Raw genomic sequence first — 27578 nt, forward strand, 5'->3', positions numbered from 1 at the left:
TTTTAATAGGAAATGAAAATAGGATTTCATAACGTATGTTTTTATTTATTTATGTGTTTGAATTACATTCATGAACGCACAAATCATTATTTAGTGACTTGGCTAATACCAATTTACTATATATAAGAAGGTAATCCCAATATTAGAAGCTTCTCGTTAGATTAAGTAAGATTTTGATTGGTTCCCTTACTTCTCTTTTTTTTTCGCCGTTTCGCATTCAACCCAATTCGAACCACAAAAAGCCGGTCGACAGCCGAACGCGTGACGATTTTTCCGATTTCCAGACGATGTTTTTCCTGCCTCCCACAATACCGTCGACCGCCTTCGCTTCCGTTACGTAATTTGCGTCGGAAAATTGGTTTTCATTATAATACTTTTCACCGATCGGCGCGGTCGCCATTTCATCATAATTCAAATCGCCCGAAAATGTACAACATCTGACGGTCCAGTGAAAAATTCAATTTGACCGAGCGGCGAGAAAATGGGACGAGGGGGCGGTTCCGTCGGGGGGGTTGCGACGTAAATGGGAGTGACGTGACATCATGGTCCTGCAGAAATTCGTTCCGACACGGTATTGGTATTACAGAAGGAGCAGGAAAAGGTGAGTAATATTGACAGCGTCTGAATGTCAGTCTAGTTTTATTGTTTTCTATTTAAGGTATATTTGGAATAACGTTGGAGCGACACAAACATCGTTAGCTGAGTGGAATTTCCGTTAATATTTAATTTAAAGGTCGTCTAATTACTTATCAAGAAACCAACTTCAATTAAATCAATATTCGGTTTATTAGATGATTTGTGTTGTTATATTTACTGTGGAATTTGTTATTTAGTTGCGAGCTTCTTGTTAAGATTGTGGTCTGTCCAAGCAATCGCGGATTAACCCTCTTTTCATCATCTTCCTTCTCCGTGTTCAATAACTTCTAGTAAATAGTGTCTTAATGATTTAATTAGTACTCTTACTCTGACCAGGACTTTCCTTCGAACCTTCTACTGGACTATTTCTCCATTAATACTGTTCTCTAGAATCTACCCCTAGCTAGTTATTTTTGTATCTTTTTAAATACACATGTGTTTTCTTTGTTCTTATGATTATTTACTTAACTTTGATTATTAACTAGAGCGTTAGTACTGAAAATCAGACAAACTCGAAATGATAAAAAATTCGAAAACAATAATTTTTTTCAAGTAAAATTCTATAGAAAAGACATTTTTTTCAAATTTGTTATTATGACAATTTTCTTAAACTGGAACATTAGTACAGATAATACGAAAAAGATAGAAAACAAAATTCATCCAGATAACAACTTATTACAATCTATAGACAAAACATTTTTTTAATTTGTGTAAGCTAAGATTGTAAACAACTTAACATCCTAAACAGATAAAAGCAGAGATCAAACATAAAAGATGTAACAGCTAATTACGCAATAAATAAATAAATCTAATTCTAAATGCATTAGATTTTGATGTTGAGGTGGTTAGGTAATAGTTGCGAAAACAAACTTAAAACGTACCTAAGTAACCAATTGTCACTCATAAGGGTGAAATTAAAACTCTAAGAAATATAGCAACGATAGACAATTACTATGACAGATACTTTTAATGTTAAGTAATAATAATAGCAAATAGTACTGACTATAGTAATAAAACAGAATGACAATGACAGTAAAACTGTTAAGACAATAGTACTAAGTAACAATGACAGACAGTAATAATAACAATAAACAATAGCGATAACTGATAGTAATAATAAACAAACTAGGGTGAAGTATGGCATGTACATGCGGTACTAAGGGAAAGCTGACATGTGAAGTACCTGCTTCTACCCTAACGCCAAAGATAGCGGGCGTGCAATGAAATCAAAGGCAGAGGTGTGCGAGATACTTTGCCAGTACAGTTAAGATAAAACTAAAATCGCCAATAGATCAATAAATAACTCTGCACTCACGTTTCTTCAACCATGATGAAAATGTAATGCGTACAAGCGAAAAAGCTAAATGCAAACGCTTTTGGTGCACTGCCCCATAATCAGCAGCACTTTCTGTGGTGTTTATGTACGTTTACAGTTATTAGTATTCCATAACTATTATATCAGTTACTGATATCCATTTTGGTACCAGTTTCTGCCCTGTGAAATAGTTATTATTTTTATTTTATAGTTGCAGCAATAAAACGTTATTATTTCTAATTTAAACTAATTTATGTACGGAAAAGAAATATATAACAAAAATAGAAAGAAAACTGGAATATTCTCTGAACAAACTCATCATTCTATGAAAATCGTCTAGTTGGACAGGATAAACCTCAATAGAAATCAACACAAAAAGGCATGAAGGAGACATTCACTCTGAGCGTTGCGACTTCAGAAATGAACTGCTATGGTACTCTAACATTTCTGGGACATGCCAAAGACATCAGATACCTGGCAATAACAGCCAACAAAAAAGGTCAAGATGGCAGTTAATCATTGCAGCGGCAATGGTAGCATATCCAACAATAAAAAGAACCAGCAATCCCGCCTTGTTGAAATATTGAAAATACGATTTATAGATTTCTTGACTGACATATTTTTATTTTCATTTTCTAAAAAAAATTATAGAGAAAATGTAAACAAAAAAAAAACTCGCTCTTACACACAAAATTGATGATTTCGCATTTCTTCATTGCGTGAAAATAGTTAATGCACTCTTGGTTCGTTTTATGAATGGACTTTTCACGGCGCCATGGAGGACACATTTCGTTATCGTTAATGTAGCATGGAAAACATTTTAATTAAGCGGATTTTCTTGCAACCGACCTCGAAACTTAATGGAAAATCTCCATTGCACAGTCGGGTATTTGTATAATGAGCCCTTTTTCGCTGTGCGGCACTTTAAAGTGGTTGGTTTCGATCTAAGTTGGGGCTAAAGAAATCGAATATTTTTCTATTCAATAAACTTTAAATAGACTTTTAAGTGTTTTTACTTTATATTATATTAAAAGTGTTTTTCATATTTAAACCCATACAATGCACCAGTCTTTGTTACATTATTAAGAAATAATTCTGACTTGTGCCATGTTCTTCATCGATTCCTCTGTAACTAATTATCTAGTGTGTGTATATCAGTTTTTCTGTAAACATTTTCATTGACAATGCTTATAAATGTTGACTTGATTGACTTTAAGTACGTTAAAGTAGCGTTGGGAACTATCGACTGAAAACAGTCGAAATGGTCGATAGTCAAAAAACTAGCGACTGAAAATAGTAATTACTATTCATATTTAAACCCATACAATACACCAGTCTTTGTTACATTATTAAGAAATAATTCTGACTTGTGGCATGTTCTTCATCGATTCCTCTGTAACTAATTATCTAGTGTGTGTATGTCAGTTTTTCTGTAAACATTTTCATTGACAATGCTCATAAATGTTGACTTGATTGACTTTAAGTACGTTAAAGTAGCGTTGGGAACTATCGATTGAAAACAGTCGAAATGGTCGATAGTCAAAAAACTAGCGACTGAAAATAGTAATTACTATTTTCCATAATTAAAAATGATCGCATATAACTACTAGAGCTTTTTTAAATAAAGTAAATCGAAATATTACGAAATATATATATATATATATATATATATATATATATATATATATATATATATATATATATATATATATATATATATATATATATCAAGGTCGCGGCTAGGACGACAGAGCCAGAACATTAAAAGTCATTCGAATAAAACTAGTAGAACCAAAAACAGTAACTAAAAGTACACGACTGGAACAGTCGATAGTAAATAGTGACAAAATCAGTCGGACCAAAAATAGCGACTAAAAATAGTCGACTGAAATAGTTACTGGTAAAAAGTAGTAAAATCAGTCGAACCAAAAATAGCGACTGAAACAGTCGATAGTAAAAAGTAGTCAATTACTAAACAGTCGATAGTTCATAACACTACTAAAAAGTGAAGCTTGTCAGTGAGGCTTCAACATGAAGTTAGTTACATCGTACCCGATGCGATTTAATATACAGTAACACCATCTGTTGTAAATCTTTTAAAACTACTGTATAGGTCTGATAGAAGGGATTTATTAGTAATAAACCAGTTAAAACATTTAATAGCATTATATTTCCAAGTGATATTTTATTATGTCTGTAGAGTATTGTTCTCGTTATAGCTCAATAGTTTTGCATCACAGCTGAATGAGAATAGAATTTTAATATTTGCTACGTAAACCTTAGCCGTGTTACAAAAACCATTCACAAATTGTTATTTAATAATACCCTGAAAATAAAATCCACTGATCCGAAAGAGATTGTCGACATGGCCCGCGTTCCGTTTTGCCATGCCGCATAAAAAACTATATTACTCATATTTCCTATCCTCCTACAGATTTATGGTTTGTTGAATTCGGTGCCGATATGCTAAACTCTATCGGGCAACAAAAACAGCCGTTCTCATCCGAAAGAGAATGGGATAATAGGAAGGAATAAACTAAAATCAGTCATCTTTCTGAACTAAAGGACGGCCGTTCTCGCCCTTGACGGGGATTTAAGCGACACTTTCTGGCCGAGAATGGCGTTCTGAATGGATAGAGACATTGGACGGGATAAGTAAGTTACGGACGTGGAAAAATGGCGAAATCCTTTGTTGGAAGTTTCCTCTTTTGTCAGGCAAACATCGGAAATCTTAAGAAATCTATTTAAAATCAAACTGAGATTGACGGTTTCGGTAACTAAGGCTTAATAAATCGCTTGTTTCTTCTGAAATATTATATTAGGCTATAAATATTTAAAATTGAACAAGCAACATTTTTTTCGTTAGTATAACCTTCCTATATCAGGTATACCGGAAAGTCATTACCGGTTTTTTCAGGTGTTCAACAGATGTCGCTGGACCTAAGTAAGCAATGTTATTATTTGATACATATGTCATTTTATTCTACTGGCATCAAGTTTCAAAGGTATACACGTTATATGATTTATACCTCTTTGAAAGTTTCGTGAAAATGTAAACGCGCACTCATTGCTTTTCTTAATCAAAAGAAAAAAGCCGCTGAAAGTCTTTGTTTGCTGGTAGAAACTTGCAGTAAACATGATCCAAACATAAAAAATATGAGGCGTGATATCGAAAATTCAAAGTGATTTCGATGTGCAATACAAATAACGTTCTTGTAGAGCGAGAAAGTTTGAAGGTGCGAAACTGCAAGAATTATTTAATGAAGACCCAACTCAAACTCACAAGATTTGGCAGAAGCGTTAAATGTAGCCCAAGAAACGATTAGCGACCGATTACGAGTAATGGTGATAATCGAAAAAATCGGAAGGTGGGTGCCACATCAATTGGATGACAGGCAAATGGAAAATTGAAAAATCGTCTGCGAAAAATCGCTGTTTCAAAAGTATGATCGAAATAATTTCTGTATCGCATAGTGACGGATGATGAAAAGTGGACCAGGTGACGTGGTGTATTACAATCTGTTCGAACCTGGTGAAACAGTTAATAGTAATCGTTACCGATAACAAATGGTCAATTTGAACCATGCATTGATCGAAAAACGTCCAGAATGAGCCCGAAGACAAGGTAAAGTGATTTTACAGCACTATAACACGCCATCTTATAAAGCAAAACCAGTCAAGGAAGCGTTGGAAGTACTTGGATGGGACGTATTATCGTATCTGCCGTATTCTCCAGACCTCGCCCCGTCCGACTATTAACTTTTTTCTTCAATGGGACACGCGTTTACAGAGCAGCACTTCGCCAGTTCAGAATGCATTAGAGAATGGCTCGATGAATGATTTTGATCAAAGGGCATACAGTTTTTTTTTTGGGATGGAATCCATAAATTGTCTAAAATATGTATAAAATTAAATGGCCAATACTTTGCATAAATAAATTTTTCCATTTTCTTGAAAAGTATGCAGGTATTAAAAAAAAACGGTTATGGCTTTCCGGGGTACACTTGGTATAAATTGAAGCACTAAAGTGTATTCATAAAACTGAATAATAGAAAAGCACCCAGTCCAAATAAGTACTATCTTATTTAGAAAATGGGAAAATAGGTCAGAAAATTACTGAATTATTAACGGAATCTTGCCATGATGTGTGGAAACAGGAAAAAATCCCACAAGATTGATAAATAGCACTTATTGTTCCGAATAAGAAAATAAACTCTATGAGTTATGTTGAGGTGTGAGTAATAAAATAGTAAGAAAAGACTAAAACAAATAAAAAAGAAATGTCAAAAAGACAAAACAGCATTAAATATAGGGTATAAAAGTAGTGAAATATTGAGAGGTCGGCAGGAGCTGTTACATGGTGATGATAGTTAATTAGAGTATACAAATAGAGCAAATAAATGCATTTAATTATCTGGGAATAGAAATAGAGAGTAATGGAAGCCAGGAAATGGACATCAATACCAGAATTAGGAAAACGATGAATTTGCACTTAATAAATTTATTAATAGAAAGGAAATATCAAAGAAAATCAGGGAGATGTTAGACACAGAAACAGATTGTATAGTAAGCAATATATGTATTTATTTATTTATTTATATTTGCTGTCTGCAACTATCCTTTTATGGATTAACAATTATAATTTAGGAATGTATTAACATTATTTAGATTAGAATTTTGTTATATATCAAAACCAAAATGAACTAAAAGTTGATGTGGCAACATTGCGACAGTTGACGTCGTCAATTTAGATAACTTGCATTCACTGTTTTATTGAACGGAGTATAAATTATACTATTTTAATTATTTAATTATTTTAATGTAAAAATATATAAATACATAGACATAAATTGTTGGACGTCATATTGGAATTGTCATTTAAGTCACTCACAACGCTTCGTTCACGTCTTCACAATTCTCGGTTGCTTGATCTCGCTCTTCTTCAAATGAATCCTGAAACTTACGAAAAAAGAACACAATAAAACGATAAAAGAAAAGTCCAGGCTACTATAAAACGGGATATTTAATCCGGACCCTCGTTTGCCACTCTATTATCTCCAGACGCTGACTGGAACGGTACACTTGGATAAAACAAACACATGTAGTTTTACAACTGCGTCGGCATCTTGGATACGCTGATGTAGTTTCTATCTATCTATATTAACCCCTTGATATTTATATCTATAACCTCTCGGAGTTCTATATAACTGTACTAATTCTTATAATAACAGGATTGTCTTAATGATGTTATCATTAATTAACTATTCCTATAAGTTTTAAGAAGTTAAATTAAGCTGTCATTTTAGACCGTCCTTTAATTTTTGTTTTGATTTTATCGAAGTAATTTTCTGTCGTTTGACGTCTGTTAACGTCTAGGTTAGAATAGAACTCATTCCACCACTGAATTTCAATTTAGAAACCAAATTTTCCATCTGTAGTTTTCGTTTTATTTTGCAGTGACGAAACTAATGTTTTCGATTGAATTGGTTATAATGCTTTTGGATGATATTGGTATTTCCACTTAATTTTGTTAAAAGTATTATGGGGCTATTCTAGTTTAGGAATTTGAAATGATCGATTGATCTTCATATTTTCAAAGCTTAACCCTTTAAGAATATGCCATTAAGAGGCATTATCGATTTTTTAACGTGTTTTTCTGGGAATTAAGGATGCCGAGAAAATATCGATATTTTTGGCCGATATACTGATATTTCTGTTGATCGATACTTTTCGATATTAAAAAAAATTAAAGATATTTTTGCACATTTTAATATCGATATCGATATTTTTAATAAACCTTTAATATAAAATCTTTCTGTTTAGTCTTCAATGTTCATTGAGTTTGATGTTTAAAATAACGACCTACAGAATACCACCAACTGGTACCGTCTCTATTCACCGAGCCATATAACCCCCAAATTGATATATTGATAAATAGGTATACTTTTTAAAGATTTCGAAGACAAGGTACCGATATTTTTTAAAATTCCGATTTATTAATATTTTCCTCTGTGGCCAACATCGCAACTCCTATTTTCAAAAGTACTATTACTAAACTACCTTTTCCCAGACCACTGATATGATATATCAAGTTAAACTAAGACAAATTAATAAAAATTTGACCTAAACGTTCTCTATACATTAATATACACGTAATTAAGAAATCTTATATAATTAAGCTCTAAAAAGATGAAATAAATCGATTTTATCAAATATCTAAACTAGGATAACTCTGTTTTTAAAATAATCATTATAAATTAACGTTAATATTGATATTACGTAAATGTTATTTATACGAAACACGAAATGGCATAATAAATCAAAAGAGAAAATAGTTGAGCGGGTGTCCGCTACGGGGCGCTAATTCTATACGATCCAGGTGGTGTGATTTAAGGGCTTCTTTTATAAGCGAAAAACGCCTACAATAAACGGAATATCAAAAAGATTCTGGATACTTGACGACCGAGAAATGGGGAGAGAACTGGAAACGTCAAGGGACCGGGGATGATTGATGACGGCATTCCGCAGAAAGTGAAAAAAATCCTTATTAGATCCGTTCGCTTGGCGAGAACTGGATGTTGTTTCGTGTTATTCGACGGTATAGTTTCGGTTTTGTTCTTTGTTTGTTCGGTTCGCCGATAAATATCTTTCTTATTAAGGTTTATATTACTTTCTTTTTAGCATCTTTTAGTTAATTTACGGTTTCCGTATCGAAAGAACGACGTACCTTTTGAGGGTATCCACGAACAGATCGATCATATATCGAAATAAGTAGTAATCAGAAGTAATAAGGTCTGGGGAATACGGCGGGTGGTTTAATCACTGCAAAGTATTTTTTCACTTTTGACGCAAAAATGTACAGGTCCTCCAAAGAACCTGTAGTAGGTTTACTTGCTCTTCCTTCTGATTTTTTTATTCAAGAGAAACGAATCTAAAAAAAATTTCTAAAATCGTCTAAATTATCTAGGTCTTATCTTTATTTGTCTAGTTGTAAATAATCTATTACCATTGGTCAATGATCTTACCCCTAAAAGTATTGGATATTTAGAAATCAACCAATGCCTTTTATGCAGTCATCCGATGCTTTTGTACTATTATGAATGAATCTTGGCTGATGTCAATCTTATTTGTTTTTATAAAAGCTTCAGCAATATTAGAATTAGTCAAAAGACTTGCTACATTGTTGGAATGCCATTTTTCGCTTAATATTTTATTATTTTATCAAAATGATGATCGGAATAATTCCCGTTTTTCTTTACCATTTCTAGTTTTTTCGTGATAGGACTTTTCCTAGTCGTATTGTCTCTGACAATATCCATAGCTATAAACCCTTGAGATCTCAAATCAATGAGCAGTTGCATACTACTAAAGAAGTTATCAAAAGACCACATACTTCAAGCAACTTTTATACTACTCTTGAACCCAATCTATCCTCAGTACTATCTCATATTTGAGCGTCCTTGGCGGTATATGTCAAGAAGCTTTAACAATATTCGCTGTCCGATTCTCACTGGTTTGTCTCTTATACACTGAGCTATTCGATATTTGTAGGTGAATATTAGAATAGTTGCAAATAATTGTTTTCTCTTGCTATTACAATTGAAATATTTAAAAATTATTTTTTATTAATTGGATATACTATAGAAAATCATAGGGGTACTAATTTCGAAAATATTATTTGCCATAAAATAATTAGTTTCTTAACGTCAACTAGATAGATATTCATAATAATACTATAACAATAGGACTTCTTGCAGTACAATTTTTACAAAATATTTCGGTTGATTTTTTTTACATATTTTAAAGTCCCCTTTTACCAATTATCGGTTTATCTGGACTGGATTTACTATTTAACGTGGGCTCCGAACCATGATCCTTGGCATTAATCCTGTCGTCTGGCGAATGACCAACTTATAAATCATCCCAGAAGACATCCGGTCTTACCCAGCTTGGTTACTGGCGTGGCTGGGATCATTTTCCATTCGGATTTTACACTCTTGCCTAGGACAATCACAAATATTAAACAATCACAGACATAAATTTACGACCATGCCTCAGCACGATTAGAAGCCGGGACTATCGCAACAGTAGGAGGATCGTCCTGTTGCCTTTACCACTGCGCCACTAAGCTCGGTTGATTTTTGTTTGTTTGTCTCATAGTCATTATCAACTAACATTCTAGTTAGAATAAAACTCTGTTTATCTTTGAATCTCAATTTGGAAATTAATTTTTTTATCTAGTTCTTGTTTTATTTCACAACTATGCATTATTATACTAAAAAATTGGTTTGATTAATCAATTAAATATTATTTGATAAAAAATTGGCTGCTATAACTACTATATTTCTACTATAACTATTCTAACACGATAATCGAAATAGAACATTATAATAATAGAGAACAAAAGTCGAAATTCTTTCATTAGAAGCTATCGTGTATGGATATTAATAATAACAATTGTTGGCGATGTCTGGAGGTTAAAATATGTAGGAGTGTCGATAAAACTTGACCTTCCGCTTGTTAATTAAATGCATAGTGGCTGATACTTGCTACTATATATGGTTGAAGTAAAGTGTTAGAACAATATACTATTCTAAATCTGTTGTTTAGTTTTTCCTTTAACTTTGGTAATGACTGCAACAAAATATAGTACTTACTTTTAAATGACATCACGTTAGACAAAAAGCAAGACACATTAGAACCAAAATGAAACAACTATACTGGTTAGTCGGAAGATATTCTCAACTTGATCTATAATACAATTGTAAAGCCAATTTGGATCTATGGGGTGCAAGTATGGAATTCCACTAAAAATTCAAATCAACTAGTCATACAACGCTGTCAAAAGAAGGTTCTTTCGATTGATTACCAATGCCTATCGCTATGTAACCAACGAAGAATTGCACGATGACCTGGAAATCAGATGGATTTGCGAAGTTATCCAAGATTTTGCCTTGAAACACGAAAGAAGTTTATTAAATCATACTAACGTGGAAGCAATACAACTGCTGTACAGCGCGCAGGATATCACTAGATTGAAGCGAACAAAACTATACAAACTTATATAAAGTGTATACCTTTAGTGTAAACTATAGCTATAAGTTGTTATAATTTTATAATTGAGGAATGCATATTGATGTATTTTCTTGCACCCGTCTTGCTTGTGAATTAATACAAGTACAAATGAAATGTAGTAATAAATTAATTGTAGCTTAAAATTGTACAAAGAGTATCTAATAAAGATGTTATAAAAAAACTTTTAAATGATCTTTGTCAAAAATATTTTCTGATAAATAGCAAAACCAGAAAATTAATTTAGAGCAATAGTATATTTTACAGAGGATAGTTTTTTTATATAAATATTTCAATTATTATACTTTATTTAATACAAGAAATCCTTATAATGTTTCATATAGTAAATTATATATGAAGTTATATATTTAATATATATAGTTAATTTATTAAGTGTTGTTTTTCTATGTGAGATGGTTGGAACATTTTTATTACAGCAATTTCTTATAACATTTGGGACATATATTTGTCCTTTTTTTTTCGAATATTTCAAAACATCGCTAAATATAATGTGATGAATAAGTAGAACCATGGCATTTATTTTATTTTTTGTTTAATAGAACTATAAAGAGAAATCAAAAAGGAAAAGGAAACATGAACAGTGGCAAAATGAGTATTATTATTATTTATGCAGTGCTGAAATATTTAGGGCGTGAAGTGAATTTATAATTATTTCACACCGATGTTACAGTCTTATCAATAATTTTATTCTAACTCTAAATTATGTACGATCAAGCCTTACTGAAAAAATTTTTTCACTCCTAACTTTACTGTTGTGTAAACTAAATCGTACAATGATCTGTTTTGACCCTGAAGATGGCACAGTTAATACAATCAATACTTATGACAGTCAAGTTTAGTTATTGTCTAAAAATTTTAGTAACGGTCCATTCCACTTAAACAAACAAAAAACATTAAGTTTGATAATTTCTTATATATATATATATATATATATATATATATATATATATATATATATATATATAAGGTGTAAAAATTAGTTTTTTTTGTAAATTCGATCTGAGAATTGACAAATTTTGACTACTTCGCAAGAAATGAATTGCTGTTCGGCAACGCCGTATGCTTTCTACCAGAACAAGTGGTGCTGCGAAGGACCAATATCTAGTGAACATTTCTTTTTTTTTTGGTTATGAAACGATATTTATGTAACATAAATTTCTATTTATAGTGATTTTCGATGACTAATTTTTGGTCTTCCCGTATTTTACTTTCGATTCCAGATTCATAGTCCTTACGTTTTTAAAAGCACACTATGCTACAGTCCAAATTGGACCATGGCCTCCTTCATCTTCTGTATCCATGCCTGTCTATCTCCTGACCCTCTCCTCTACACTCGGACACCTAGAAGCTTGTGTGCATCTTCCTGATCCTCAAATTATGTTTGGTTGTCTGTCCATACATGTCTAATACACGTTCACTGTAAGCGTTGTAGTCTGATGAATTCTGAGAGTGGACGTTCTTTAAACAGATTATATAATTCTTGATTAGTTCCAGTTCCCCAGGTGTTATTATCCTTAATTGGTTCCATTAACTTTCTCACTACCTCGGTAATTATTCGGTAGATGCCGTCACCAATAACGTCCTTTGTCATAAGCTTCTAAAAATAATAGATAAATAATAGTAATAATAAAATGAAATAGTCCGAGTTTGTCCAAGCTAAAGAAATATATGCTTGCTCTGCTCATTTTTTCGCTTTAGAACGGCGTTTATTAAGATAAAGTAATATTATATTTATTAATCAAGATATTTTCCATCATTTGACATCGATTCATTTTTGCTCATCTTCAGCATTTCAAAATAGTGTGCCAACCAAGCTTCTTTGATCTGAGGAAGTGGTAATCTTACAGGCCATTGTCATGTAAGAGGATGACTTTGCTATTACTAGTCGTCAATACGTCGTTCAATTCGTTCATTTGAAATTGGTAGACATCTACAGGAATAATTTCACTTGGTTCTAGCAATACATAATACACTGCCCCTTGCTGACTCATCCTCTGAACAGTAAGTTTTTATGGGCTTGATATTCCTCTTCAGTGTTGATGCGGATAACCCTCCTGGACTAACCCATGTCTTTTTGCGCTTGGATTTGTCATGTACAAGACATAATACACCATAGAAAACTGTTCTTTCTTGTCGCTAAAATTGCTGTGCCGAAATGATCGAAATGGCATCCTTCTCTCTGGACGATTTCCATCTCATTTTGGAGGCTGTTATCAACTGCTAAACTGTCTGAAAGTTATTGGAGATTTCTGACTGAAATGGACTTTCGTTCAATAAGTCTTTTGGCTCTCCAGGTTGGTCTTTGCGATTCACATCAAAATCACTGATGTTAAATCATTGAACCCAACATTTGGGATATGGATATGGACAGAGCGTCATCATCACAATTTTGCAACTAGATTTCTTTTTTTTTAATATTGATGTTTCAAACAACAAAAGCTATGAATGTCGTAAAGTAAATCTTGAGCTTTCCATGACTAGTGTATTTGAACACTGAATATCTCAATAATACTAAATGGCAAACTGTTATTTTATTTAGAAAAATATCAAAACTAACCATTTTAACAATTGTTTACATTTATACTTAGAATTTTCATCACAGATGTCACTGATCAATATACATGCAGGCTTCTAAAAGGTTATATTGTTGACAGATTTTTTTACTTTATCTAACTATTAGCATCTTATACCTAAAAGCAATATTTTAACATTTATCATAAATTTTTTTATTAAACATTTTTTCAAAATGTTATATTGAAAAACATATTTTTTCTTTAATGGAAACCAGCAAACATAGAGAATAATATTGTGAAAGAAAATGGGAAGGAATACATAGGGAGATGATTGAAACCAGGACCACACCTAGACAACCTGTACAGCACACGCCTACTTGATTTATGTAATATATAGGATATTTTCGAGTTTAAAAACCACATTTCGACGCGAAGCTCGTGCAGCGCCAGTAACCAAGCTGGAAAACGGGCTTTTTGTCCTAACGTAGGATCGCATTAAAAGCACCAGCCCTAATAACGATCGGGATCTGCCTCGCCTTGGATATTCACACCTACCGCCTGGCAATTTTTCCCAACACTTAATTGGAAACAGCGAAAAAACTTTTGCCTTTCCCTTGCCAAATTTAATTAGTAAAGTTTGCCTAAGTAGCTCTGCCCGCCAATTTGTACGATATTAATTTAGTGCGTTTCTTTCGGAGAAAAAGTACCTTTTTCATTATTTATGTTTCAATTTTGGTTGTTTAGGATTAGACTCTACACTCCCGTTACGGGGAATTAAAGGTTATATATACTAAATATCATTTAGTATATATAACCTAATAATACTAAATACCTAATAAGGTAGACAATATTCGTTTTTAACAGTTAATTTACACCTTTTTTAATTTAATTTTATTACAGGGGATGGACACAATAATATGAACACCTGACATGTACACAATATTTATGTATTAAAGTGTTGATTTTTTGCCACCAATTGTTTTAAAAACAGCTGTAATTCTCGGGGAATTGATTCGTATGGTATCTGAATGGTTTCTAACGGAATGGTGTCCAGTTTTTGTAGATGAGATTGAAATCTATTCTTCACTCTCTAGTCTAAAATTCCCCATAATGGTTCAATTACAAAAGATGTTTCTGAATTCAAGTTTGTTTGGTTTCAATCTTCTAATTTCCTGCCTGTTATCCAGTAGCTATATTGCTTCCACATTTCTGTGATTTAACAACCTTATTTAATGTTTCAAGGCGAAATCTTAATTGAACCATTTGATTTCGAGGTCATTTTGCTTCATTGGTCACCTAGCGATAAGCATTGATAATTAATCGCAGAACTTTATTTTGGGTACGTTGGATTACTAGTTGGTTTGAAAATATTTGCAAAGTCGACAATAGTTTCGGTAGCAATTTGCTCATTGTAGATTAATCCTAAATGCTATACCCGGTCGAAAGCTTGTGAGACGTCCAGGAATATTGCAGGGCGGTATTTCTTTTCTTCGAATGCCTTTTCATCAACCGCTGTTACTGTGTACACTTGGTCGATTGTCGAGTGGTTATTTCGAAATCGAAACTGGAAATCGGGTATAAATAGCAGTTTATCGAAATAATTTTGATAGCGCAGGTAGCAGCTAAATGGGCCGGTAAGATCCAATTTGTTCTGCCGGTTTGTCATGTTTTTTAAGTATAATTATCATAGCAACCTTAAGACATTCTGGAACATGCTTCAGTCTCCAACAGGCATTGAATATATTTGTCAACATGATTATTACTTTTCGTGGCAGCTCTTTCAACCAGATGAAATATACTCATGTTTGTTTGTCAGACCATACCACATTCTTCCAGTCATCAAGTGTTCAGGTTTGATGATCGTTACGCCACTTTTTTCGCAGCCATTGGCTTCAGTTATAAGGGTTTTCACAATCTTAGCTCTTCCACAAATATTAGGTTTGTGAACGCCACTTTTTTTGCAACTTAGCATTGGCTTCAGTTACAAGGGTTTTCACAATCCTAGCTCTTCCACAAATATTAGGTTTGTGAACGCCGCTTTTTTCGCACCTTAACATTGGCTTCAGTTACAAGGGTTTTCACAATCTTAGCTCTTCCACAAATATTAGGTTTGTGAACGCCACTTTTTTTGCAACTTAGCATTGGCTTCAGTTACAAGGGTTTTCACAATCCTAGCTCTTCCACAAATATTAGGTTTGTGAACGCCGCTTTTTTCGCACCTTAACATTGGCTTCAGTTACAAGGGTTTTCACAATCTTAGCTCTTCCACAAATATTAGGTTTGTGAACGCCACTTTTTTTGCAACTTAGCATTGGCTTCAGTTACAAGGGTTTTCACAATCCTAGCTCTTCCACAACTATTAGGTTTGTGAACGCCGCTTTTTTCGCACCTTAACATTGGCTTCAGTTACAAGGGTTTTCACAATCTTAGCTCTTCCACAAATATTAGGTTTGTGAACGCCACTTTTTTTGCAACTTAGCATTGGCTTCAGTTACAAGGGTTTTCACAATCCTAGCTCTTCCACAACTATTAGGTTTGTGAACGCCGCTTTTTTCGCACCTTAACATTGGCTTCAGTTACAAGGGTTTTCACAATCTTAGCTCTTCCACAAATATTAGGTTTGTGAACGCCACTTTTTTTGCAACTTAGCATTGGCTTCAGTTACAAGGGTTTTCACAATCCTAGCTCTTCCACAAATATTAGGTTTGTGAACGCCACTTTTTTCGCAACTTAGCATTGGCTTCAGTTATAAGGGTTTTCACAATCTCAGCTCTTCCCCAAATATTAGGTTTGTGAACGCCACTTTTTTCGCAACTTAGCATTGGCTTCAGTTACAAGGGTTTTCACAATCCTAGCTCTTCCACAAATATTAGGTTTGTGAACGCCACTTTTTTCGCAACTTAGCATTGGCTTCAGTTACAAGGGTTTTCACAATCCTAGCTCTTCCACAACTATTAGGTTTGTGAACGCCGCTTTTTTCGCACCTTAACATTGGCTTCAGTTACAAGGGTTTTCACAATCTTAGCTCTTCCACAAATATTAGGTTTGTGAACGCCACTTTTTTTGCAACTTAGCATTGGCTTCAGTTACAAGGGTTTTCACAATCCTAGCTCTTCCACAAATATTAGGTTTGTGAACGCCACTTTTTTCGCAACTTAGCATTGGCTTCAGTTACAAGGGTTTTCACAATCCTAGCTCTTCCACAAATATTAGGTTTGTGAACGCCACTTTTTTCGCAACTTAGCATTGGCTTCAGTTACAAGGGTTTTCACAATCCTAGCTCTTCCACAACTATTAGGTTTGTGAACGCCGCTTTTTTCGCACCTTAACATTGGCTTCAGTTACAAGGGTTTTCACAATCTTAGCTCTTCCACAAATATTAGGTTTGTGAACGCCACTTTTTTTGCAACTTAGCATTGGCTTCAGTTACAAGGGTTTTCACAATCCTAGCTCTTCCACAAATATTAGGTTTGTGAACGCCACTTTTTTCGCACCTTAACATTGGCTTCAGTTATAAGGGTTTTCACAATCTCAGCTCTTCCCCAAATATTAGGTTTGTGAACGCCACTTTTTTCGCAACTTAGCATTGGCTTCAGTTACAAGGGTTTTCACAATCCTAGCTCTTCCACAAATATTAGGTTTGTGAACGCCACTTTTTTCGCAACTTAGCATTGGCTTCAGTTACAAGGGTTTTCACAATCCTAGCTCTTCCACAACTATTAGGTTTGTGAACGCCGCTTTTTTCGCACCTTAACATTGGCTTCAGTTACAAGGGTTTTCACAATCTTAGCTCTTCCACAAATATTAGGTTTGTGAACGCCACTTTTTTTGCAACTTAGCATTGGCTTCAGTTACAAGGGTTTTCACAATCCTAGCTCTTCCACAAATATTAGGTTTGTGAACGCCACTTTTTTCGCAACTTAGCATTGGCTTCAGTTATAAGGGTTTTCACAATCTCAGCTCTTCCCCAAATATTAGGTTTGTGAACCTCCTGTCGTACTGTTTTTATTGGTACAATGTGAGTGTTGAGTTCAGCTGTCCCTTTTGCTGAGGTAATTTATGTTGTCAATTCCCAATAATTTTTAATGTTCATCGATTGCTGTCAGTTCAGTTTGGGTCTGGTTCTCTATTTCCATGTTTTACCATGTTTTGTCTATACTATCATTACCGTGGATACCGTCGTTTGTGAAACAATATCTGAGAGATCACACATTTCACTGATCGCTTGTTTTAACTGTAGCAGATCAAAGCGTATAATACACTACAAGGCTTCGCATATAAACTGAGCATCGTATTATTTATACGCAAGCAGTGATCATATTATTTTTCTATCCCTTGTATTTGAAATAGGGGGAAAAAAATATATTCTACTAATTTCTCTAAATAAAGCTTCATACTTAATTGCCCACCCTATATTTAGTAACTAAAGAAACACTCAAACGTCAGAACCCTCTCTGTTAAAAATAAATATTGCCAAGATAATATTCAAATCATATTAAAATATGAAATCATAAAAGTAATACTAACAGCTACCACATTCTTAAATAACAGCGGTTTTACAACAAATGAATTCATCTGCAAACTGACTAAGGCACGCGAGTAAATTTTCTCTTCAGTATTGAGTTTTACTTGGCGAAAAACGACGCTATAAAAGTGCCAGAAATATGTGTTCAGTTTTACGAACAGTTACTAATCAGAGTAGAGACTGCTTTGTTCTGGTCTATAAATTCGTCCGTAACATATGGTAAGGAATTTGACCGCCTTTCAGAGCAGACTGTTGTCTACTAACCGTAATTCGCAACAAGATATCCTACGTATAATAAAATATCTTCATGGTTGAGAAGTTATTGTCAGATATATATAGACATTAGAAAAAATTAGAAAGAATTGCTATGACTCGTAGGAATTCGGATGTTTTTAATTTGAATTTTAATGATTAATGATTAACTTAATTGATATTTACTAATATGATCTCAGAAACGTTTCGTGTTTTTAAAAAAATAATAAACGAATTATTTCACTGAAAAAACAGGTGACCTTATTTTTTTTAATGTTGCACATTTCTAGCCACTATTGTTTTCCATCCTTATTATTGTCCATGAATACAACAATGCAACATAGCAATAGTGTTCGATAATTTCAGTTCCATGTTTTTCAAAAGAAATTTATTCATATACATTTCAAACATTAATAAATGATATATGTGATATTTTGATCGATGAGCTTTTGCCACTTCAACCATAAGGCTATCACCGCAAAACTTTTGGGATTTCTAGGCAAATAATCACTTCATGTGATTCTCGCAAGCTTTTTTTAAGCCAGCCTTATCCCAGTATTTTTCTTGAGAGTCGAACAAATGATGGCAAATCGGTGCTATACAGTAGATGTATCAAAGCTTTCCAGCAAATTTCTTTCTTTTTATGTGTGTCGTCTAACGCCACACTGATGGTTAATCAATAGCATTAGTGTTATCAGTAGATAGTGGAATTAGTAGTCTGGTAAAGTTGAAGCAACTCATGCTGAAAGTTCAATTTCAATATCGACCAGTTCGAAAAGGAGCCGATTGACATTCATTTAATTATCCATCAATATAAAAATCATAACAGTTTTGATAAGTACAGCAGCAACTTCCTATAATGCTATATGGAATGATAGTATTGTTTAATGTTATTGGTGCTTGTACGGTCTGATTGTAGGTGAACTGCACATGCACAGATTTACTTTTGTTAATTTTTATTTTCCAAGCTTGTGGCCAATTATTTATATTATAACTTGCCTGTTGTAATTTTTGTGTGACAGAATGTTGTGTTGAAATGCTCCTTTGAAGAAGTTGAAGTTCATCAAGTGCGTCAAGATTCATCCCAAGGTACTTGGGTACAAGGTATCCCATTATTATTGTATGGAATAATGGTATTATTCATATTTATTAACATTCATTCGATTCATTCACATTGGTATGTGAACAGTTTGATTCTAGATGAATTAAATATGCACTGATTTACTACCGTTGGCTTTTATTCTCCATGTTGTGGTCCTCTTATTTATATTATCGTATGTTACAGTTTTCTGGTTACTTCTTCAAAGTATTGCAGTATCATAAGCAAATGTCGCTATAATAACGTTTTTTATTTCTAGTAAATTACATGTAGAAATTCTTTATTTACTCTCTTTATCTACACTACATTGTGGTTCATCCGCTTTTATTTCTTTCATTGTTAAACATCCTAGCTGAAATATAGGAATTTAAGAGTTCAATGAATGGTTCAAATCCACCAAAATTAATTCACATTACATTATTTTACTTGTTATCTTATTAAGATCTTGAAATAAAAAGAACAATAACACAGAACATATTCATATGGAGTTAAAGATTGGAGTGAGTAGTACCCTAAGAATATTAATTAAGCGATTAAGAGTTTATTCTTCCTAACTTATGGCCTTTGTAGATAATTATTTCTGGAATACCAGACAGTCGGAATAATATTTCTTAGTACTCTTAAGTCGAACGTTCTAGCTATAGAAGTAGTAATGATTATTATTAAAATAGTAATAACTTAGTGACATAGTAGAATTTTTATTTGAACTAATTTTTACACCAAAATAAAAATTTTATTTCAATCACACCGTACATTGTACCATTATAACAGTTTCTGTTCGGTGGAACTAAAACACCACTCTACTCGCCCTCCCAAAAGTACTATTTTAATTCAACTAATTATCCGCCGGTCCGGAAACCAGCGAAAATAACTTTTAAAAAGAGGTCTGTTTTTTTTTCAGTATCCTTTTTGTTCTCATGCAACTTTCCAAATTACCTTTTGAACGAGTTCGTTGATCTTTTAAATATTCATTACTTACCCAATCTGTTTTTTTTTTAAATATTTCAGCTCTTAGGTAATTTCATCTTTTGTTCCAATTTCTACGTGGATATTTTCCATCCTATTTTTTAGTTCTGTTTTTGATGAATTAAATATTTTTTAATCAATCAATTTGTTTGTAATTTTTATATCGATAGTGTTATTTGGAAATATATTTCAATTAATATAAATTCGTCTAATCAGCGTTTGAATGAAGTTTGTAGTTATAAAAGTGTGTTATATTTGTTTATGATTTCTGGATATTTTTTAATCATAAATTTTTCCGAATATCTGTGGTACTTCGAATCCCATTTAGTAGTTCAATATTTTGGATCTTTTAATTTTGGGTCGTTTATATTTCTTAAAAAAGGTTTGAACGATAATATAAAATAACTAAGTGGGATTTACGCTTCTTTCTAACTGTAAAATTTGTCGGTTTTGCGAATACTTAGCAACAAAAATAATTACCGTGAATGGCAACATTGTTAACGCTTCTTCAGTGGATGTGTTTGCTAGATGTGATATCTTAACACGTCTAAGGGACGTTAGCACTTGATCAGAGTCACTTTTTCTTATTCAGTTAAATGTAATGTCACAGTAAAATGTCTTTTGTGCCGACCAAGCTTTCAGAGTTTTATCAAATGGTGACTTATTTATTATTTTAATTATTATTTATCCATTTATTATTCTTCATTTAATATACTCTATTTATTATTTTCTTAAATCGGTTGCAACTGTAAATATAAATTATAACTATTTTATAAACTAGAAACTAACGTCAAAATGACCAGAGTAATTGATGATTATAGTTAAGATCTATGGATAAATTGAAGCATATATAAATACCACCGAAAGTGGTTTCTGCTGGCTCTTGGTGGTAGTGGATCTAGTGGGTGGTCTTTGGCTTTTTCCGTTGTACACGTTGCACGTTCAGAATAGCTAGTGCTGGAGAAGTGAGTGCAGGATAGCAATAGAGTTGTTGCTTATTTATTTATTTGAGTTTTTAGCTTAATCCTAGCGAGGTCTTAGCACCGTGTGCAAATATCATACTACATCCTAGCATAGTTTATCATTGCTATCAGTTACTATCTGTTGTATAATGATTGTCCGTCAATGTTATTGACTGCTTTTGGCTAAGATTGTTGTTAACCATCCTAGTTATTCCATCACTGCTATTGATTACCAATTTCTTCGTTTTTATTGACATTATCAATACCATTATCAATGCTTGTCGATTAATTTGTTTATCTATACTATTATATAATATATATAATTCATTACTTGTATTTTTAACTGCCAGTATAGTAACTGTCAGTACTGTATTTCAATATTACCAGATATTAAATATAAATTACCGCAATAATCACCGAACCCTATTACACGTTGTTTCACGTATATTTTTAATTTCACCTTTGTCACTGAAAATTGGTTGCTCATATACATTTTCATTATGTTTTTAGATCTATCACCCGACCCCCCGACATTAAGATCTCTTATTATTTGCTTTATTTATGTGCAACTGTGTGTAGTAGTAGTAGTAAGTATTTGTTATGTCATATATTTTGATCTCTGTTTTTAGTTATTTAAGATGCTATATATTTTTAAGCTATATATATATATATATATATATATATATATTCTTTTCCACTTTTTAATGTCATTTTATTCAATGTAAATAAAAAAAGCGTGCATTAGTAAAACATTTGATCTTTTGCCTGTTTATATGCGAAGCTGTATATCAAAATGGTCCTCGTTGCTGCCATTAAGATTTAAATGTACGTGAGCTCCTTCTACTTTAGCTCTAAACGATGTTTCGAGAGCCATAATGGAGAGCGTTTCAGGGTAGGCATATATCTCGAGAGAAAGGATATGTGTAATGCAACATTTTTTATACGCTTCGAATGGGGAATGGAGATCTTTAAATATGGTTTTCTTGTTGGATATAGGGCTGAATGACTTGTTTACTGCAATATCGATATTTTCATCCGGTTGAAATGTAAGCATTCGTATTTTTTCAGTTCATATTTTATGTTTATTTAGGTTTTATTTAATTAAATCAAAAGACAGTACTTATGAGTTCTCTTGATGTATACATTTAAATGAGGAACTCGCACTCACATTCTAGTGTCAAGTCGTCATTTGTGACTTTTTATCGTTCTTGTGATGGTTTGATGTAGAACTTAACAGGTCAATTGAACCTATCATAGTAAAACACATTTTTTTTGCAGAATTACTTTTTCAACGTAATTCCCTTCGAGGGTGATACATTGATTATAGCGATCCTCCAACTTTTCGATACTATTTTTGTAGTATGATTGGTCCTTTGCTTCAAAATAGGCCTCAGTTTCGGCAATCGCCTCTTCATTCGACGAACATTTCTTCCCAGCGAGCATTCTTTTGAGATCTGAGAACAGGAAATAGTCCCTTTTTCCAGGGGGGCAGATCTGAAGAATACGGTGGATGAGGAAGCAATTCGAAGGCCAATTCATGGATTTTTGCCATCGTTTTCACTGACTTGTGGCACGGTGCATTGTCTTGTTGAAGCAGCACTTTCTTTTTCTTCAAATGCGGCCGTTTTTCGAGGATTTCGTGGTTCAAACGGTCCAATAACGCTATGTAATAGTAGCTGTTGATAGTCCTTCCTTTTGCAAGGTAGTCAATGAAAATTATTCCATGCGCATCCGAAAATACAGATACCATAATCTTGCCAGCCGATTGTTGCGTTTCCCCACGCTTTGGAGCGGGTTCATCGTGTGCAATCCACTCGGATGACTGTCGATTAGACTTTGAAGTGAAATGATGGAACCATGTTTCATCCATTATCACATATCGACGCGAAAACTCGAGTTTATTACGCTTGATCATCTTCAAACAATGCTCCGAATCATCAACTCGTCGTTGTTTTTGGTCAAAAGTGAGCTCGCGCGGCACCCACTTTGCACAGAGCTTTCTCATACCCAAATATTTGTGAATGATATGATGTTCAGCTGATATTTTTAGAGATAGTTGATTTTCCTGGGGCAGTGTCCAGAAACTCGACATTCTGTATTTTTTCTCTACAAAAATAATATTTTATCAACACGCGAAATTCCTTTTTATCCATTTTTTTCACAATAACAAAAGTTGCTTTGCTCAAAATGCTATAATTCACAAACTAATGACCCGACAGCTGTCAAATTTATACACGTATATTTTGAGCGTTAGGGATAACTAAAAAAAATGGTGATTTAATTCTAGTAGAGCCATTTATGTGTTGGGCCGGGGATTTTTCAATTGACCTATTAATAGAATAATAATAGGTATATTTTATTGCGACGCTGACAGTTACTGGGACAAGTTGGGACAAGTGTGGTAAATGATTCATAGTACATTCTCAAGCAGGTACGAAAAATAAGAAAATAATTGTGGCAAATAATCCTTCTATGCCTTATAAATACGCATGTTTTGAACATTTATTATTATATTCGCACAATTTGGATGTCGTATATAAATAATGTGTTTTTGGAGCATTGTCACAGATGCAGCATAAATAATGTATGTAACTGGTAACAGGTGTTTTTAAAATGCCGATCAAGACGGTTTAAAAACATTTAATACTTATTTGCTTTCTAACTGTACATATTTGTCCGAGTGACTAGAAAAACATACATTTAAAATATTCCTTCGGGTGTACATATATTGTAATTAGCAAGATTTAGCATGGCCATCTTAAGACATAAAATTTGTGGTCACGGTAGTAGATAGGATGACAAGAAAACTAATAAATACGTAAAATATTACATGAACTGTTGACCTTTTCAAATATATGCAGTTACGACATTGCATTAGACTTACTAACATTTTTGTATCATTATCAGTAATCAATACCCTAGTCAATTGGCTTTCCAAAACTAAACGGAACAAACTTGTTGAAGAACAGGATGATTAATGGGCACGACTAGACTTGCATCTGGTTAGGAGAAATGGTTTTCACTACATGTATTGTATATAACCTCCGTTGTTCTTTTCAAGTGGAATTCTCAGCATCTAAATCCTTTAAATCAACGATCAACATTTTACCTAAAGACATTGTCAATAATAAGTTTGACGTGGTCGTTGTTATGTTGAAGAATAACATTGGTATATTTGTGTTGGTATTTCGGTCGTTTTTCGCACAGTACTTGGTTCAAACGCATCAATTTTAGTTAGTAACGATCTCCATTGATGGCTTAATTAGATTTTAGTAGCTCATAATGTACCACTCCAAGCTAATCCCGCCAAATACAAATCCTTAGTTTGGAATCATAGATATTTGGTTTTACCTTTGATGTTGATGCATAACTAGAATTTTTTTCTTGTATTACTCCTAATGTCTTCAAATTCTCGTCTTAATTTTTTTTACTGTCTAGAATGCTATTTGTCTTCGGTGGCAAAACATCCACTTTTTGAATTAAAAAGTAAATCTTCCCGCAAATGCAACGTACTGGATATAAATTCAGATATTTTCAACGAACTGAAAATTTTTGTTCACACTTTGACGAAATGGCGCATACAGCTTCAGCATGAAGTTGACTACAAAAGCACCCGATGCAATTTAATACACATTAACACCACCTGTTGGAAATCATTTGAAATTAATTTATAGGCCCGATATAAACCAGTATGTCATAAACGTTTTCTTTTCTGCCCAGTATTCAGATTAATGTCTGAGTAGACAAGTTTGTTCTTCAAACGCGATATTTCAATGTAGAGAACATCATAGAACGACTCAATTAGCATCAGTCCGAATCGATATTCAAGTTCAACGGATATCGATCGTCGGCTATTTTTAAAAAATATTTTACGCGTTTCCTTACTGCCGGAGAAAGCATAACCGGAACCAATTCTCTTTTACGCTTACGGGGGTAATATGAAATGGGCTCGTTTCGCTGAAACGCCGGCGATTTCTTTCAGTAACGTCGGCAATTCGGGAGCTTCGTTGACCTTTAGTACCGTAACACCTCGAGGGATGATATAATTTCGAGTCGAGACCCTTCGTTATTTTTGGGAACAGGTTTTTATCGGCCAATGAGCTAAAAGATCGCATAGGTTCGGTAGACGTGTTTTTTTCTGAACTGGTCTTTTTTCATATAGTGAGGTTGATAAAATTCGGTTACATACTGAACAAAATGATGTTCACTTCAGTGTCAAAGTCATAAGACAGTGGTATATGAGAGATAGATGTATGTGGAGCAAAGTGTCACAGCGTCCAATATCTGGACGGTACTATGATACCAATTCGAGTAATTTTATTGATTAATTATACTGAGCATAACATACTGCTTTACCTCTATAAACGTAACCTCATCATGGTGGTCAAACAGAGTTAACCACAGCAGATTATAAACGAATAATAAAAAATCGCATGATAATTCTTTTACATAATTGTTGGGATGTATATTTTGGGCTCCATACATTCTAGTAGATCCAAAGATATCCCAACCAATATTTTGGTTGAGTAGTTTTAAGCCAGAACATATTCATTTAGGTATATCCCAAAATAAATTTCTTTTTAAAGAGCAATATAATTTGACTTTGTAATGAAAATCTTATATTAGACCTATAAATTAGTTTTTTTCTCTTATTTTTAATTTTTTTGGCTGTCCAGAATACTCTTTGACTTCTGTATCAAAATTACCATTTTTCAATGCCAGAACAAGTATCCAGATGTTGAAATAGATAAAGCATGGTTGCCGTAGCCTTTTTTTGACAATAAAAAATGAGTTCGCCTTCGCCAATCATATTTCAGTATATGTGAGATAGTGAGAAACTTAGTAAGCCATTTTTTTTTTGGAATTAATCTATATTTTAATTTTTCTGTAACACAAATAAATATATAGTTCTTCCAATAAAATATTCAATTCTCATCATAGATGACGTCGAATATACTGCGCAATGCAGTTTGTAAAAATGTTAAATTCGTGTCAAATTCGAAGGCGTTTTTTCTCCTCATTTTACCCTAGTTAAAAAGAGAGAGGATACTGTCTGATGTGTTGTAACACGTAACCGAATCAGTTTGTAAAATTCGATTTGTATTGGTAATGGTCGACACTGTTCGTAAATTCTGTAAGCTAAAAATTATAAGTTAATACAGCAACATTGTGACGTGCTGCTGTCATAATCTGTGTAAACATACATTGGTTCTTTTATTGGATAGACTATATTATATGTGACATCAAGATGAAAAAGTTTATGTCTTAAAAAATATGATGATGAGGCTATCTTTTTATAATATTTATATTGTATAAAATACAACAAACAAATTAAGTGAATAATTGGGTTCATAATCATGGAAAATTTATATTGTTTTGCAATAATATTGTGTTTTTTTTGTTGTTCCGAACGCGTGACTGCAGATCACCGATACAATTAAAAGCTTTTTTTCGTTGTCTTATCTGCGGTTTCTTAAAATAGAAATGAGTGGAAAGCCATTAGATCTAATTAAACCCGGTAACAATGTATTTTTATTTCGTACTTAAACATGTCACACCTTTTTTGGTTATTTCACTGAATAAAATTTAAAAAACCGAGGAGATCAGGAGAACATATGGAGGATGTATGCGATCTTATAGTCGCATAATAATAAAATCATTTCGAATTTTACGCCGAAAGAGAGAAAAACTGACATTAACCCCAGGAAATCACCAGGCTATGATTTAATAACAGGAGAATTACTGCAAGAACTACCAAGAAAAATTATAAAACTCACCAACTTGATCAATACAGCATTCAGATTAAAACATGTCCCAGACATTTGGAAGATGGCGGAAATTATAATGATCCCAAAACCTGGGAAGTCAGCAAACGAAATAAAATCCTATAGACCTATATCACTGCTGCCAGTAATATCTAAGGTTTTTGAAAAACTCCTCTTGAAAAGAATAAAACCGATCATAGAGAGAAAAAAACCTCATACCAACACACCAGTTTGGGTTTATTAACAAACACTCAACAATTGACCAGGTCCACAGAATAACAGATGTTATTGAAAAAGCCTACGAAAGTCAAAAAGTATGCTCAGCTATATTTTTAGATGTAGCACAAGCCTTCGATAAGGTTTCGAATGAAGGCCTTGTTCATAAACTACAGAAAATGCTACTAAAACAACACACCGAACTATTAAAATTATACATTACAACCAGAATGTTT

At 33.2% G+C, this 27578-nt stretch overlaps 1 protein-coding gene across 6 annotated transcripts in view; it reads left to right on the forward strand.

Annotated features, from left to right (window-relative positions):
• Positions 1–27578, forward strand: part of Evi5 (Ecotropic viral integration site 5) — a 131299-nt gene that overhangs the window by 75431 nt on the left and 28290 nt on the right. For 2 of the 6 annotated variants that reach the window (XM_076408412.1, XM_076408418.1), the window contains exon 2: positions 285–601. The exons of the other annotated variants lie outside the window; for them this stretch is intronic. In XM_076408412.1, the coding sequence (XP_076264527.1) occupies positions 543–601 (59 nt within the window). In that variant the 5' untranslated portion in view covers positions 285–542. The remainder of the gene's footprint in view (positions 1–284; positions 602–27578) is intronic. 6 annotated transcript variants of the gene reach the window in all.

The sequence above is a fragment of the Rhynchophorus ferrugineus genome, unplaced genomic scaffold (assembly GCF_030347505.1).
Source record: "Rhynchophorus ferrugineus isolate W39M unplaced genomic scaffold, kcgeb_rfMv2 rfM6, whole genome shotgun sequence".
NCBI classification, from domain to species: Eukaryota; Metazoa; Arthropoda; class Insecta; order Coleoptera; family Curculionidae; genus Rhynchophorus; species Rhynchophorus ferrugineus.